We start from the raw sequence: 14,816 nt of genomic DNA on the forward strand, positions 1-14,816 counted from the left end.
TATGGTCTACACTATAAATATGCTCTGGCCTGTACAGCCTTGTATCTTACCTATTCGATGTGAGTTTACAGCATCAAACCCAAAAAGGTCTTGTCAAGATAGTTACACCACAGTTAGTGTCGAGTGAGGGGTAGCAGTTGGGGGAAGTCTCTATTAATGCAGGCTTCATGTGCCCCTTTTACAACACATGCCGAGTGTTGCACAAGAAATCCGTAAATCTACCCAATAGGAAGGAAGATAAGCTGCTCTTACTGCATAGTTTCATCCATCGGTGAAGTGACCGAAGAGCAAAGAGATGAAAACGGCACAAGCTCCAGCTTCAGGAGAAGTCCACTGCGGGGCTCGCCTTGGCGGGCCGCTGCAGCGGGGTCGGGACAGTTCCACATCCAGGTCAGGGTTATAGCGGGGACTTTCAAGACACAGGGTTATGCACCAGTCCCTTGCAAAGTGAGGCTCCAAATCGCCAACCTGAGTCCCACCTTGGCTTCGTTTCCCAATCTGGAAACGACGTCAGCGCCCACCCGCCAACCGCGACACGTACGACGACGACGACAACGACTCAACTATCACCACCCCTTTACCCCAACTTTAGCACATCCATCGCTCACCCATAACACCGGCGGGAGGGGGGCGACACTGTCCACTCAATCCACCACCAATCTCCTCCCAACCTCAGCGCAAACCACCACCAAAATGGAAACCTTCCGCTCCCTCTTCACCAAACCCGACCCTCAAGCACAGGTATGTGTTTTACCCCTTTTATTGCCCTCCTGTCCAGCCGCCCTTCCCCCATTCCCCTTCCCAGTATCTAACCCCCCCCCCCCTCTCAGGTGCGCAAATGCAACGCCCTCCTCCGTCAAAACATCCGCCGCATCGACCGCGACATCCTCAACGCCCGCGCAATCGAAACCAAAACCAAAAACCTCATCCTCGCAGCCGACAAACGCGCCCAACGCCTCGGCCCAAACCACCAGCAAACCAAGCAAGCCCAGCGCGAAATCCGCGACTTCGCCCGCGAGCTCGTCAAGCGCCGCAAGGAGACCAACCGTCTCCACACCTTCAAAGCCCAGCTCACATCCGTCCAAATGCAAGTCAATGAAGCATTCGCCCTCCGCAAGATAGAAGGGAGCATCAAAGCCAGCGTCGGCATCATGAAGGACGTCAACACCTTGATTCGCCTGCCCGAGCTGGCGGGGACGATGCAGGAGTTGAGTGTGGAGTTGATGAAGGCGGGGATTATAGAGGAGATGGTCGGGGATGCACTGCCCGAGACGGAGGTGTATGAAGAAGAGGAGGAGGAGGCTGAGGAGGAGGTGGAGAAGGTGTTGGGTGAGATCTTGAAGGATAGGATGGACAAGACGGGTGCGCTGCCTAGTGCGCCGCTGCCGCAGAAGCAAAAGCAGCAGCAGCAACAGGTGGAGGAGGACGAGGAGGAGGATACAGAGGCCATGATGGACCAGATGAGGAATCGGTTGGAGGCGTTGAGGAGTTGATCTGTGGTCACAGGGCCAAGGTGGTGGAGGAGAGGGTGACAAGGCATCCAAATGCATGGAGTGTGTGCGGGTGGGGAGCTCTTGATTTATGTCTCAACATGGGAAATGGGTTAATGTCTGGCGTTGTAGGTGTTATGGTTCATTGGCAGAGATGGCTGCTTTGCGGTCTTGTCTACATACAGTTTGTTATCCAAGTACATTTCTGGATCTGCCTGTCTTTGTGAAGTAGAATAAGAGAAACGACACAGGAACCCAAGGTCGGCTGAACTACTCATAGCCCCCAGGTTCTGTCACTCGGAGATTCATGTACCTTACGAGCGCACATTGAACATGATGAGAGCCAACTAATTCTAGTACTGCCGGAAACAACGGCCAAAGCAAGCGTTTCACAACCCCTTGCATCGGAGTAAATTCGCTAATCATGATTATACAATTAAGCCAAACACTTAAAAAGGCGGCAGTATCAATCTGTGCCTGCATGTATGCACCGCAAGGAAATCTGAGCCCTACCCATCCACCCATGCCGAACCGCCCAAATAAATATCGTATCAAGTTTCCGCTAGCAAGACCCATTAACAACCCCATGACTCCTAATCCCAAAGAATGTACTGTTTAAAGAACGTCCTCCTCCATCGCAGCATCACCACCGGCAGCTGGGGCAGCGGCAGCGTTGGCGGCGGCAGGCTCAGCGGCACCGCTGTCAAAGTAGTCAGCCATCTCAGAGTCAAGCTCCTCGGCAGTCTTCTTGGCTGGGCGGTTGTTGCGGCCCTTGCGAGGAGCCTTCTTGGCGCCAGCCTTGCCAGCAGCGGGAGCACCCTTGGCGCCATTGGCACCATGCTTGACAGTGGCGGCAGACTTGGGTTGAGCCTTGGGCTGCGCAATACGCTGAGCCAGAGTCTTTGGCTGGGGAATGAGATCGGCAGAAGCAACGATCACCTCGACCTGGAGAGAGTTAGACTGTGCTGATTGTTGCATGCCATTCCAAAGTTAAAACATACCTTGACCGGGCGATTGTCAATGAGAAGACCATTGAGAGTGGAGAAAGCTTTGCTGGCTCCATCGGCGTGGTGGAAAGTGACGTGGGCGAGACCACGGCTGACACCCCCGGGGCCGTAAGAGATCTCGACCTTCTTGACCTGACCAACAGCTTGCTGGAAGTATTCCTATCGTGGGAGATTCGGTGGTTAGCGTCAAGCAAAATGTAAGTTCGAGCATCCGTAGCGACTAGTCTCAAGTCCCAAAGACCAGCGTCCTTGAAGAGCCATCGTGTAGCGAGAGTTCGTTTCGAAAGCGTAACCAAAAATAGCGAGCAGAGCAGTGAGCAACATCCCCCAACAAGCATCACCAGCGACTGGAAGGTGTGCAAAATCCGACATCCACTGAAACCGTTCTTCCGACCTCGTGCTCCCGTGCGCAGAGCCTCATCTTCGATAGATGACAGTGTATGACGTATCCCACCCGTACCCCTATCCTACAGACAGGAGAAAAATATGCCTAATCCAAAGAAAAGGAACCTGCCTTGCTGGCAACTCCAGCAACCAACAGACACGAGCCCCAGCCTGATGGATTCACCCAGCTATGACTTGGGGGAGGACGTGTCGTTGTGTTTTCTACAGCTCACTGCTAAGCTCGCTCAAAACGCCATCATCAATCTGGTGACCAGCCAGACGAGATTGTGCGATATTCACCCAGCTCGGCGTGCTGTCTGATATATTGCCGGTGCCCTTTGTGGTTGTCTACGCAGTCGTCCCGAACCGTGGGTGCTTGCCAGGCAGCCCAAGCTGGTTGGAAGGTGCAGTGAGACGCGGGCTTGCTCAACTTCCGGTGGTTTGACAGCAGTATCGTGCGGGGCGCACTTGCGTGTCAGGAAGGAGACTAGGCATCAAGACAGTCGCTTGCAAGCGCTGAAGGTGTCGAATGACCACCGTAAAAGGTCCACCGAGGACTGGACGTGGGTAGATATCCCGCGGGAATGAAGTGTGTCGACAAAATCCGAAGGCGTGAAGAGCCTCACTGGTAGTAACATACCTTGATCTGCGCTTCGGAAACATCCTTGGGCTACGCAAAAGTTAGCAAACAGGTCCATACAGCAAACAAAGAGATGGGGTGTGTGACATACCAGGTTGCTGACCATGATCTTGCTCTCACCGGTCAAACCGGCACCTTTGCCGGAAGCAGGCTTGGATGCAGTCCGGGCAGGCTTGGTGGTTTTCTGGATGCCACCGGCGGGGGCAGCGGCAGGCTTGGCGCCAACAGAGCGACGCTGGGAGCGGCGACGGCCCTGGCTATTCTTGCGCTGGCTGGAGAGGATCTCATCCAGAGACTGATCGAGTTTGCCCATGATGACGGTGGGAAGTGAAAGATGTAAAAGATTGAGTGTGTGAAAGTGGTTGGTCGAGAGTGAGAACTGCCGTCGTGGTTTATGACAAGCAGTACGTTGACTGGTATGAGAGATGGCAGGCGCGAAGTGATCGGGCGATGAAGAAAGAGGTCGCCTGATTAAAATAATCGCGAGAGTTGGCTAGGAGGTGACTGCAAGTCGCGTGTGTTTGGCGGCGACTGCAGGCAAAAAAGAGGGCAGAAATGAAGTTGGATTCCGAAGCGATTTAATGGCAAGTCGGAAAGGGAGAATGGCAACGATATTGGGTTGCAGGCCTGGCCAAGATGAAATGAAGGATGGCGATGGGCAGGGTGCAGGCTGGGTTGTTGGCTGATGGAGAAGGAGAGAGCAGAAGAGAAACGGAGTCGCGCGCGAGAATTTGAGGGTGGCACCTGGGGGGGGCTGACTGACCAGCGAAGCTTTGCAGCACGGAGGAGCCAGGCACGCCGGACGCAGCGGGCCAGTGAGGTGGCGTGTACAGCCCCCACTACTGCACTAACTGGGACTAGTCATATCTCAGCCACAGCCTGATTACCCCTTGTACCTGTACAAACACCTTCAGCCTGTTCATCTCGTCATCTGGTCACAGCTGCCATGCCAGGCCCAAGACGATGTGGGCAACGTTCAGATATAACAGGAGTGAGAACTCCAACACGGTTTCTTGTTCCTATTATATGGTATGAGAAAAGACAAGACAAAGTTGAATCCACCTCAGATCACCAGACCAATTCTCAGTCCTTCCTTCATGTATGAATTGGCTTTCGCCATAAAATCCATGGTGCTTAGCCGTGGCTTTCTATTCCTTTTCGACCAACAAACTCAGAATCGCCACCTGACCTGCCCGTGTCCTGCTGTTCGGCATATTTTGGAACCCTTCTGTGACACTCCCCAAGCAACCCTTTCCCTGCATGCGTAGCTCTAGGTAGCTGTCCATCTCCCGTGGATAGAAAATCGAAGGCGACATGGGTGCACTCGTAGAAAACTGTCGGAAACCTCCCGTACTATTGTACAATACCAGCCATATCCTCTATCCATCTTCATTTCAGTTTGCTGGCTGAACCCTTTGCGTTTACTGGCGGCTGATCTTTGGCATTGACCTCGAAGAAATGGTAGATGATAATCAGAACCATGGCTGCCGAGCCAAGGAAGATGGCAAGGCTGTAAAGCTCGCTGTCGGTAATCATGATCGCGGTGGAGTGGACGTAGGTGGACGTCGGCCTGTCGTGTAGTTGAGGTTTGGGAACAGTATGGAGCTAAACGCGCGGTGGGCTTCTAGTCAATCAGTCTGGTTTGTACAAGGGAAATGAACCCGTGGATAGGATATGTAGCCCCATACCTGTAGCGTGCCTTGTTTGCGCAAACCTCCAATGCTGTGGGGAGTTGATAGATGGAGTTGATGTTGGTGCCAAAGTTGGCGATCTGGACAGCTTTCACGCCCCAGCCAGTCTCGAAGCCACCTGGAAGCTCGCTCTTGGTCGCCGATGTACAGGTACCCGCGGTCTCTAGCAGGGATGGGGGAAGCAGCTCGTCACGTGCGCAGGCTGCTCAGACGTCAGGGCTGTTGCGCACTGGCCAAGTGGGTCATTCAAGTCCCGCCCCCATTCAAGAAACTCCAACCCACCTCGCTGGACATGCACTGAAAGATCCCCCGCCTGGAAACTTCGAAACTGGAATTTGGCCCGCCCAGCAAAAAATTGACTGGCACCGCGCAGCAGACGTATATCGCCAGACCGAGCGAACTCACACTTACGCCGTCGATTCGGCACATTTCCTACAGCCATATAAAACGTCAATCTGGCAGTTTCGAGTTAGTACATCGCCCATCATGCCTCCGAAGAAGGATCAGAAGGGCGGCGGGAAGAAGGTGGACGCCAAGAAGATTGTCGAGGACAAGACCTTTGGCATGAAGAACAAGAAGGGTTCTGCCGCTCAGAAGACGATTGCCCATCTCCAGTCATCCATGAGATCAGCTGGTAGTGCTGAGCAGAAGAAGAAGGAGGCCGAGAAGGCTGCCCGTGAGCGTGAGAAGAAGGCCGCCGAGGACGCGAAGAGGGAGGCCGAGCTGCTCCTCAATAAGCCAGCCCAGATTCAAAAGGTTCCTTTTGGTGTCGATCCCAAGACGGTGCTGTGCATTTTCTTCAAGAAGGGCAACTGTGAAAAGGGCAAGAAGTGCAAGTTCTCGCACGACCTAGAGGTGGAACGAAAGGTGGAAAAGAAGAATCTATACACCGATACTAGAGAAGACGAGGACAAGAAGAAGCAGGAAACATCGGCCGACTGGGACGAAGAGAAGCTTCGTTCCGTCGTTTTGTCAAAGAAGGGCAACCAGCGCACCACCACCGACAAGGTGTGCAAGTTCTTCATTTCAGCCATCGAGGACGGCAAGTACGGTTGGTTCTGGGTCTGCCCGAACGGCGGTGACAAGTGCATGTACAAGCATGCCCTTCCACCTGGGTAAGTGTCTCTGGTTATGTTGACCTATTGCAAATCTGCTAACACATCCTAGATTCGTCCTTAAGACCAAGGAGCAGCGTGCGGCGGAGAAGGCTTTGCTCGATAAGTCGCCACTCAAAACGCTCACCATCGAAGAGTTCCTCGAGTCCGAAAGACACAAGCTCACCGGCACCCTCACACCTGTCACCCCCGAGACGTTCGCCAAGTGGAAGAAGGAGCGCTTGGACAAGAAGGCGGCCGAGGAGGCTCTCAGGAAGGCCAAGGAAGCCACTGGTCGTGCGCTGTTCGAAAGTGGCAACTGGCGGACAATGGACGACGACGACGAGCCAGAAGAAGACGATGCTGCATGGAACTTGGAGAAGCTCCGCCAGGAGACGGAGGCACTCAGGATCAAGAAGGAAGAGGAACGGTTGGCTCAGCTCCACGGCATCCCCTTGCCGGCAACAGAGGCGACTGCGGAGGCTGGGCCATCAGAGCCTGGCACTTGAAATTAAGCAAACCAAACGATCAAATACAACGTCGCGCCGCCGTTCGAGGGCGAGTGGAGCCCAAAAAGAGAAGCTCCTTTCCCTCGGCGGCAACAGCGCCGTGCCATTCGCATGTCACTTGTATAACGTACTGGGAGGATGTCTGGCAGGTTTTGAAGAGATTGGTAATTCAGTGGGATCAGGGGAAGATGGCTGGCTGGGCGTTTGGGGACATCTTTATCTACCTACTTTTACACGTAGCACACAGATTGGGCATGCCTCGGGCGAGGTCAACACTGGGCGTATACAGTCTCTGTTTCCCTCCGCGTTTGACGAGGCTGGCATGATGAACACTGACCTTTTCCAGCAATAGCGTGTAACCAGGCTGGTTATGATTTGAATGATATATTCCACATATCGCAACAACATCACGCTTTTCCCATATCAGAACATGGACTAGACCCTTATTTCGTTTCATGGCATTACTGTCCTTAAAACTTCTCCACATACGGCCTCAAATCCAACTCTTGCGTAAACGCAGACCTATGCTGCGTGTGCAAATGCCAGTAACTCTCCGCAATCTAATTTTCCCTGTATCAGCAACGCCCCTATATATCCCCATTCACCCAAAGTCAGGACTTACAGCATCACTATTGATCTTCCCATCCTCCACGCCCCCGTTCGCCTCCCACTGTTTGGTACGAGGGATGTCAATCACCCCGTCAACGATAACATGCGCCACGTGCACCCCCTGAGGACCAAACTCTCTCGCCAAGCTTTGGGTCAACGCCCTAGCAGCAAACTTCCCTGCCGCAAAGGTAGCGAACTTAGGGGAACCCCTCACAGAAGCGGTAGCTCCGGTCACGATGAGAGAAGGGGGGTGAGGAGGGGAGGCAGAGACGGAGGAGAGCAAAAGGGGGAGGGTCTGCTGCGCAAAGTTGAAGAGGCCGACCGCGTTGGAGGAGAGGGAGGCGGAGAGGTCGGTGGGGGTGAGGGAGAGGAAGGGTTTGACTGCGAAGCCGGCGCCGACGTTGTAGATTGCCGCGGCGAGGTGGGCGTCTTTGTGGTGGTCTTTGATTGTTTGGAAAGCGGAGGCTAGGGAGGTGGCGTCGGAGGTGTCGGTGGGGATGCCGAGGGCTTGTCCGCCGAGGGAGGTGATTTCGGTGACGATGGGGTTGTAGGATTGGGGGGTGCGGGCTAGGAGGATGACGGGGTAGGATTTGGCGAAGCGGAGGGCTAGTGAGCGGCCTGTTCCTGCGCCTACGCCAGCGATGATGGTGTAGAATTTGGACATCGTGAAGGGTTTAAGGGGGAGGGGGGGAGCTGTTGTTGTGTAGGGGAGCTGAGTTTGGTGGGATGGGAACAGATATATGGTTGGCAGAGTTGTGAGATAAGATGCTGTCGAGGTGAAGGGTAGATATCTGAAAGGATTGGTGAAATGGTTGATTATATATATGCTCAATGATGTGCTCGATTGCTTCAATGAGATGAACGATGAACCCCGCCTTGTACGTCTTTTGCTGATTAATGACGAGCTCGACGTCGGTGATTCGAAAGCCGATGAGTGAGCTCGTCTGGTAACGAATTACTGATCAATTTGTTGTTACGCTACTTTTTGTCTCCTTGTATTGTTCCGACCATCGAATGGGTGATGCAGGATCTGTGAGTCTATGTTGTTTGACTTACCTGTAAAAACAAGTAGGTGTTGGTGTGAGTGCCGGGTAGCTCCTGTGGGTCAGGGTAATGAATTGGTCCCGAATGCCCTTTCCTCGTTGTAGGTCACACCTAGGTCACAAGGACAATCAAAGTTTCCAATGCAGAAAAAGATCATAGATTACACTGGATTTATGTTCTTGAGTCTTGGTACATCAAACGGATCTCGTCAATCTCAGCATGTTGCTTGCTCTCTATTTTCACTTATACGGCAACCCTAACCCGGAAGCCATGGTCTGTGCCCCCAAATCCCTCCAATATGCCCTTCAACCCTGTAATTAACGACCACACTCATGTCTTGCGAATTCTGATTGCTCCCATTAATCTAACTTCTTTCGATCTCAATTTTTTTTATATTTTTATTTCAGCGTCTTGCTCCAGTCTCATGAACTCATAAGATTTTTACAGTATTTTCTCTCCGCGCCACGTTGCACATGAATTAATCTTCATCTCACACGCTGCTCATGCCACAGGTAGCTTAACGCGACTCACAACAGCAACCGCGCAGAACACGTGGAATAATTAAAACCCCGGCAATTTCACCAGCAACATTTTCTGGTCATGCCTTGGAATCCGGAATGGGAGGCGGAAGGAGCTGCCGGTAATTCAGCATCAGGCAGTGTTTCGGCCGACCAGGGTTATGAGCATGCAAATGGCGAGGGGAGGGAGGAGGGTGATGATGATGATGGAGAGGAGGAAACCAACGGCCGTCGCAATAATCACCAACCACGACAAAATGGGCGCACGGGTCATGTGGAAGATTCTCAGGACGAACAAGAAGAAGAGGAAGAGGAGTGGGAGGGGGATCAAATGGACGTCGACGATGAACTACCTGAAGAACACCAACTATTGGACCTCACACCACAACGAGATTCCGACACCACCCCAATACCAAAGCAAAGAGTGTTTGGACTAGCAGTACCGAAATCCGAGCGATTTCAAGTTGTTCTTCACTCTAGTCCCAAGAAAGTGGCCTACACAGTGATAACACAGGAGGAGCTGTCCGCAGACGAACTCGTCACCGCAGATGTTCTCCCTAGTTTGAGACCTCATGGTTTTTACGGGACCGGTCAGCAAACACTCAAATCATCAAAAGTTAATGAGATTGAGCGTTCGGCCTCAAATACCTCGGAGCCGACAGACGACACAGCGCAATCTAGGAAGCAGCGCGGCAGGCCAAAAGGCTGGAGGCCAAGACAAGCATACTCGACATCAACGCCAGGATCAACAACGTCTAATAAGGTCAAGAAATCCGTTGGGCGACCATTAGGATCAGGGAAAGCTGGCAGGCCATCAGGGAAGCTCAAGCCTGACGGGGAGTCTCGAGGGAGACCAGGGCGGAAGCCAGCCCAGACCGCACGGGACCAGTACAAGAAACTCAATCCGAAATTTCCCGTCTTTATATGTGAATGGGAGGGCTGCCCAGCCCAGCTTCACAATCTGGAAACTCTTCGCAAGCATATTTTCATTGTTCACGGCCAGCCAGAGGTTCCACCGGCGCCTTCATCCTCTTCATCAGCAGTAGCAGGACCAGACGAAAAGCACAGCGACGACGGCCTGATAGTCTGCAAATGGGCGAAATGCATTTCTTCGCCAACCCCCCGATTTCAAGATGATTTTCGCACCCACGTCGAAGAAGTCCATCTTGTACCGTTTGCCTGGCACTGCGGTGACGGACCGCAGAACACCTCTGTCAGCCCCAAGCCTGAAGTCATGCTGCCGGCACTACCGAAATATTTATTCGATGAGGAAGGTCGACAAGTTACACCCTCAGTAGCGGATCAACAGCTCGAGACAGATGAGGACAAGAGGAGAAGGGTTTCAAAAATAGCGGCCCTGACTGAGAAGGCTAATGAGAACGCGCCAGACGAGCCGGAGTATGATGAGAAGCAGATGGAGCTTATTATCGCCTTTATGGAGAAGAGGAACTTGAGGCAAAGGGAACTGAAGAAGTATGCGGAGTGGGTGACGGGGGAGGGTGTTATCTTGCCCGTGGAGGAGAAGGAGGAGAGGGATAAGTGGAGGGGGCGGCTGAGATGAGTACTGGACTGTTGAGGCGGGAATCTATGCCGATGGCCATGAAAACATAGAGCGGTTATCATTCATGGCGGTTGGTTTTTCATAGCTACTAATCTTTGGCGCTGATGGGGCCCATCATAGCGTTACTGCGTGTTGGTGTGGAGATATTTTGTATATGATAACAGACTTAACGGACTGCATAGCATTTTGGCCTAAAAGAGCAAGAAATATCATAACGGTGACATGACTCGACCAACGGACCTGGAGTGTGTGAGTGTGACACGCGGCCCCGTTTTAGTGTATTTGTAAGTCAAGCTGTCCAAGTGCCGGACGGGCGGGTTTTTGGTTCGGGTGCGGTGGTCGATCGGGTGGTCCGGAATGCTCCTTGCGTAGATCAGTTGGTAGCTTAAACTCTTGATACGACAGACTCTCTTCCTTGTTTTTGGGGCGGATGGTGGGGTTTATTTCATTCGTATAGGTAAGGCCAACGACAATGCTAAGCAGAAAAACATGCAGTTCAACCAAGGCACCAAAGAGTTTTTAATTTTTTTTTCTTTAAAAAAAAAAAGAAAAAAAAGGGCGGACTTGTTTCCCAGGGCAGCGAGCCATTCATTCCATTCCAGTTGAGGCTCTCGGAAATAAGGGGATTTAATCCGTGTTAGACTCTCTGGTCAAGGTCAACCGGCCCGTTTGGTCCAAAGTGGAAGGCGAGAGTTTGTCAGTGGTTGTCTGGTGTAAGCCAAGGTGGCATCTAGAACTTCTGGATATGCACTCTCATCCTGCGGAGGGTTTTTGTGAGATCTCAAGAAAAGGCCGATCCTTGACTTGACTTTTTCATGCTCTGATATTTTGGTATAATTTTGATACAAATATTACCTGATGTTCTGTGATATAGTTCCCGTGCCAAAGAGCAAAAAAACAAAGTTCGCCCGCTCAGTCGCCACCTGACATGGCTGGCTGTTTCTCCGGCCGCTTGGAAGCCCTGGTTGTCAGGGACTGCTTCAATGGTCCACGTAGCACAGCATGCAAATCATAAACTTTTGAGAAAAACAATAAATGTTGCCCTCTCAGCTCAACAAAAGTAAAAGAGGCTGAATACCAGGCTCAGGTCAGGCGTGGCTCCGAGGAAGAGCGCTGAGTGGTTGCAGTAACACAGCCCTGCAACAGGGCACAAGCGGAGAATCCCGTGACTCTTCCCCAGGGCCGCTGTCGCTGAGCTGGGCTTGCTTGGGGCCTGGATCCCTGGAAGCCGCAGCGGGCGCCGACTGCCCCCCGACTGGCCCCGACTGGCACTCTCTCTGCATCATCTCTAGTGGACGGCCACGCCCACGATCCACACCCCAACATCATCCACATCCACTGTCCACGTTCCCCATTCTCTAAACTAAGTGCTGGTCGTCATCCGCCTTCGCCTTTTCAATCCCTCTTTTTTGCACACCGAACATGGAACGAGCCCCATGAGAGCTGCCCCGACGACCGTACCATGCCGTCAACCAAAAGCACAAATGGCGATAGCCACTTCCAGCAAAAGATAAAGAGTTTCTTCCGCATCAACTCGTCCAGCAGCAGTCGCGATGCCACCACCCCGGACCGGGAGCGCGGCGGCGTCTCGGGCCCCCTGCGCTCCGAGAACAACAAGCCCTCCCGCAACACGAGGTTCTTCAGCGTCGGCCGCCTGCGCAGCGCGACCACCGCTAGCGAGGGACATCCGCTCGACGAGGCCATGAGCCCGACTGCTCATGCGAACCCCTACTTTGCCCACCAGGGCCAGCCCGGCCTACGACATCACAATGACGGGTCCGTACCCCCGAGTCCACCCGACACCCCGATGCTCAAGGTCGACGGCCCCAACGGCGGGCCCGTGGAGAAGATATCGGCGAGCACCAAGGAGGAGCTCGCGAGGAAATTGAGGAGGGTTGCCAGTGCCCCGAATGCACAGGGCTTGTTTTCCAAGGGCAACGGCAGCGGGGAAAGACCACAAACCGCCGAGCTTAGCAAGGAGCCGCTCGCCGAGAGTAAGGACTCGACGAGCGTGGGATTTGCCGACGCCCAGACACCACCCGGCAGCGCGGTGGAATTGGCCACGTCTGTGCCGGAAGGGGATAGCCTCGGGGCGCTGCCACCACCGAACCAGTCGCCGTTGGCGTTCCGCAGGACGTATAGCTCCAACTCGATCAAGGTCCGGAATGTGGAGGTAGGCCCCCAGAGTTTCGACAAGATCAAGTTGATTGGTAAGGGTGATGTGGGTAAGGTGTATTTGGTGAGGGAGAAGAAGAGTTCAAGGCTGTATGCCATGAAGGGTTAGTCTGTCCAACCTTGGCTGGAGGAATGTGCTGGCTGACATGTCACACAGTGTTGAGCAAGAAGGAGATGATCAAGCGCAACAAGATCAAGAGAGCGCTGGCAGAGCAGGAAATCCTCGCGACGAGCAACCACCCTTTTATCGTCACTCTCTATCACTCTTTCCAGTCCGAGGACTACCTCTATCTGTGCATGGAGTACTGCAGCGGCGGCGAGTTTTTCAGGGCGTTGCAGACGAGACCGGGCAAGTGCATATCGGAGGATGACGCCCGCTTCTATGCGGCTGAGGTTACGGCCGCGTTGGAGTACTTGCATCTGATGGGTTTCATTTACCGGGATCTGAAGCCAGAGAGTATGTCTCGATCACTGCATGCGCCGTGTGGGATGTGTGCTGACAATCCGTCACAGATATTCTGCTTCATCAGTCTGGCCATATCATGCTTTCAGATTTCGACTTGTCAAAACAGTCTGATCCCGGCGGCAAGCCCACGATGATTCTAGGGAAGAACGGCACCAGCTCGACATCGCTGCCAACCATCGATACCAAGTCGTGCATTGCTAACTTCCGAACGAACTCTTTTGTTGGCACAGAAGAGTACATCGCGCCCGAGGTGATCAAGGGCAGCGGGCACACCAGCGCCGTCGACTGGTGGACGCTGGGTATTTTGATCTACGAAATGCTGTACGGCACCACACCGTTCAAGGGAAAGAACCGCAATGCGACATTCGCCAACATCTTGCGCGAAGACATTCCCTTCCCGGACCACGCGGGCGCACCGCAAATATCAAAGTGAGTCTCCTGTCGCATCGAGTCGCATGCACCATCGCATTTGTCAGAAGCCATTACTAATGCAATCTCTCTCTCACCCCAGCCTCTGCAAGTCATTGATCCGCAAACTATTGATTAAAGACGAGAACCGTCGTCTTGGCGCCAGGGCGGGTGCATCCGACATCAAGACCCACGGCTTCTTCCGGACGACGCAGTGGGCCCTTATCAGGCACATGAAGCCGCCCATTATCCCCAACCAAGGACGTGGTATCGACACGATCAACTTCAGAAATGTCAAGGAGTCTGCCAGTGTCGACATCAGCGGGTCCAGGCCGATGGGGGCGAAGGGTGTGCCGCTGGATAGTGGGTTAGCGACACCAGGAGCCGAGACGCCAGATCCGTTTGAGGAATTTAACAGTGTCACGCTGCACCACGATGGGGAAGATCACTATGGTCAGCACTCGCCACCAGCACACCAGCAGCACAGGAATAGCGGAGGTGGCAAGAATGGGTATGATTCGTAGGGGGATACTCAGCTGCCACAGAGGGACCATAACAGCAGCAGGTTTGGGTTGCTGGTGGGGAGTTGTGTACCTGGGGTGTGGGGGTCAGGTGTACTAGGAGGAGGAGGAGGAGGAGGGCCGAGGGAAACGAGAAGCGAGAGCTGGGGAGGTGTGTCCTCTATTACCACGACGAGGGGAAGCGGTGCATCATCTGGCAGGATTATAACGGGACAGCAGCAGCGGCAAACACAAGCACATCATCAACAGTCTGGTCATCATCGGAAGGATGGGGAAGGGAGGTTGTGGAAGCAGCCGTGGTTTTGCTTCTTGTGAAACATGTAAATGAGGCGAGAAGAGCAAAAGAGAATGGAAATGAGAGGGGGTTGAGGGCAAAGAAAGAGGAACTGTTCAAAACATCTTTGGTCTTTTTTTTTCGGTGGGGGCAAAGGGATTGGTGTTTTTGCTGTCTCGTTTTATTTTTTATTTTTTTTTGAAACGCTTTGGTGTTTGTTTTGATGTGGTTTCGTTTTTAAACACACACACGCGCAGACAGGCACCTATTTTGAAGAAGGGGAGGGAACGGGAGGGGACGAGCTGGGAAGGGTGGTGGGTGGTGGGGTTGGTGGTGGTTGGTGGTGGTGGTGGGAGCAAGGCTTTTTTTATACACTAACTACTACATCCTACTACTACTATTAACTACTACGCTACCGCTACGTA

General features: G+C 53.2%; 8 protein-coding genes across 8 annotated transcripts; 4 read left to right on the forward strand and 4 right to left on the reverse strand.

Annotated features, from left to right (window-relative positions):
• The first annotated feature begins 92 nt into the window (after positions 1-92).
• Positions 93-1,809, forward strand: VPS24 (Vacuolar protein-sorting-associated protein 24). Its single transcript, XM_062889164.1, has 2 exons — positions 93-741; positions 831-1,809. The coding sequence occupies exons 1-2, from the start codon at positions 694-696 to the stop codon at positions 1,491-1,493; spliced, it is 711 nt and encodes a 236-aa protein (XP_062745119.1). The 5' UTR covers positions 93-693; the 3' UTR covers positions 1,494-1,809.
• On the reverse strand, positions 1,772-2,758 carry YRA1_1 (RNA-binding RNA annealing protein; the record flags this gene model as incomplete). The annotated part of the gene is made up of 3 exons (XM_062883562.1): positions 1,772-2,435; positions 2,492-2,640; positions 2,719-2,758. 3 exons carry the CDS (start codon positions 2,756-2,758, stop codon positions 2,106-2,108), a joined length of 519 nt encoding a protein of 172 aa, XP_062745120.1. The 3' UTR covers positions 1,772-2,105.
• Positions 2,759-3,503: 745 nt separating this feature from the next.
• On the reverse strand, positions 3,504-3,834 carry YRA1_2 (RNA-binding RNA annealing protein; the record flags this gene model as incomplete). Its single annotated transcript, XM_062883563.1, has 2 exons — positions 3,504-3,551; positions 3,613-3,834. 2 exons carry the CDS (start codon positions 3,832-3,834, stop codon positions 3,504-3,506), a joined length of 270 nt encoding a protein of 89 aa, XP_062745121.1.
• Positions 3,835-4,910: 1,076 nt separating this feature from the next.
• Positions 4,911-5,057, reverse strand: QC762_308720 (uncharacterized protein; the record flags this gene model as incomplete). Its single annotated transcript, XM_062889165.1, has 1 exon — positions 4,911-5,057. One exon carries the CDS (start codon positions 5,055-5,057, stop codon positions 4,911-4,913), a length of 147 nt encoding a protein of 48 aa, XP_062745122.1.
• A 421-nt stretch (positions 5,058-5,478) lies between these two features.
• TMA46 (Translation machinery-associated protein 46) lies at positions 5,479-8,151 on the forward strand. Its single transcript, XM_062889166.1, has 3 exons — positions 5,479-6,327; positions 6,380-7,773; positions 7,846-8,151. The coding sequence occupies exons 1-2, from the start codon at positions 5,699-5,701 to the stop codon at positions 6,813-6,815; spliced, it is 1,065 nt and encodes a 354-aa protein (XP_062745123.1). The 5' UTR covers positions 5,479-5,698; the 3' UTR covers positions 6,816-7,773; positions 7,846-8,151.
• QC762_308740 (uncharacterized protein) lies at positions 6,864-8,577 on the reverse strand. Its single transcript, XM_062889167.1, has 3 exons — positions 8,481-8,577; positions 7,438-8,382; positions 6,864-7,375 (listed from the first exon to the last, which is right to left on the reverse strand). Exons 2-3 carry the CDS (start codon positions 8,086-8,088, stop codon positions 7,286-7,288), a joined length of 741 nt encoding a protein of 246 aa, XP_062745124.1. The 5' UTR covers positions 8,089-8,382; positions 8,481-8,577; the 3' UTR covers positions 6,864-7,285.
• Position 8,578: 1 nt separating this feature from the next.
• Positions 8,579-10,547, forward strand: QC762_308750 (uncharacterized protein; the record flags this gene model as incomplete). The annotated part of the gene is made up of 2 exons (XM_062889168.1): positions 8,579-8,741; positions 9,054-10,547. The coding sequence occupies exons 1-2, from the start codon at positions 8,688-8,690 to the stop codon at positions 10,545-10,547; spliced, it is 1,548 nt and encodes a 515-aa protein (XP_062745125.1). The 5' UTR covers positions 8,579-8,687.
• A 1,462-nt stretch (positions 10,548-12,009) lies between these two features.
• Positions 12,010-13,322, forward strand: NRC2 (serine/threonine protein kinase, AGC; the record flags this gene model as incomplete). The annotated part of the gene is made up of 2 exons (XM_062889169.1): positions 12,010-12,826; positions 12,880-13,322. The coding sequence occupies 2 exons, from the start codon at positions 12,010-12,012 to the stop codon at positions 13,320-13,322; spliced, it is 1,260 nt and encodes a 419-aa protein (XP_062745126.1).
• Positions 13,323-14,816: the final 1,494 nt, after the last annotated feature.

Source organism: Podospora pseudocomata, chromosome 3 (genome assembly GCF_035222375.1).
Source record: "Podospora pseudocomata strain CBS 415.72m chromosome 3, whole genome shotgun sequence".
NCBI lineage: Eukaryota > Fungi > Ascomycota > Sordariomycetes > Sordariales > Podosporaceae > Podospora > Podospora pseudocomata.

Bases quoted from the DNA above. Each gene is read 5' to 3' on its own strand.
- QC762_308740 (XM_062889167.1), bottom strand. From the start codon at position 8,088: ATGTCCAAATTCTACACCATCATCGCTGGCGTAGGCGCAGGAACAGGC. The intron at 7,376-7,437 runs GTAAGTCCTGAC...AGGGAAAATTAG, and splicing joins GGAAGATCAATAGTGATGCT to ATTGCGGAGAGTTACTGGCA.
- TMA46 (XM_062889166.1), top strand. From the start codon at position 5,699: ATGCCTCCGAAGAAGGATCAGAAGGGCGGCGGGAAGAAGGTGGACGCC. The intron at 6,328-6,379 runs GTAAGTGTCTCT...AACACATCCTAG, and splicing joins AAGCATGCCCTTCCACCTGG to ATTCGTCCTTAAGACCAAGG.
- VPS24 (XM_062889164.1), top strand. From the start codon at position 694: ATGGAAACCTTCCGCTCCCTCTTCACCAAACCCGACCCTCAAGCACAG. The intron at 742-830 runs GTATGTGTTTTA...CCCCCCTCTCAG, and splicing joins AACCCGACCCTCAAGCACAG to GTGCGCAAATGCAACGCCCT.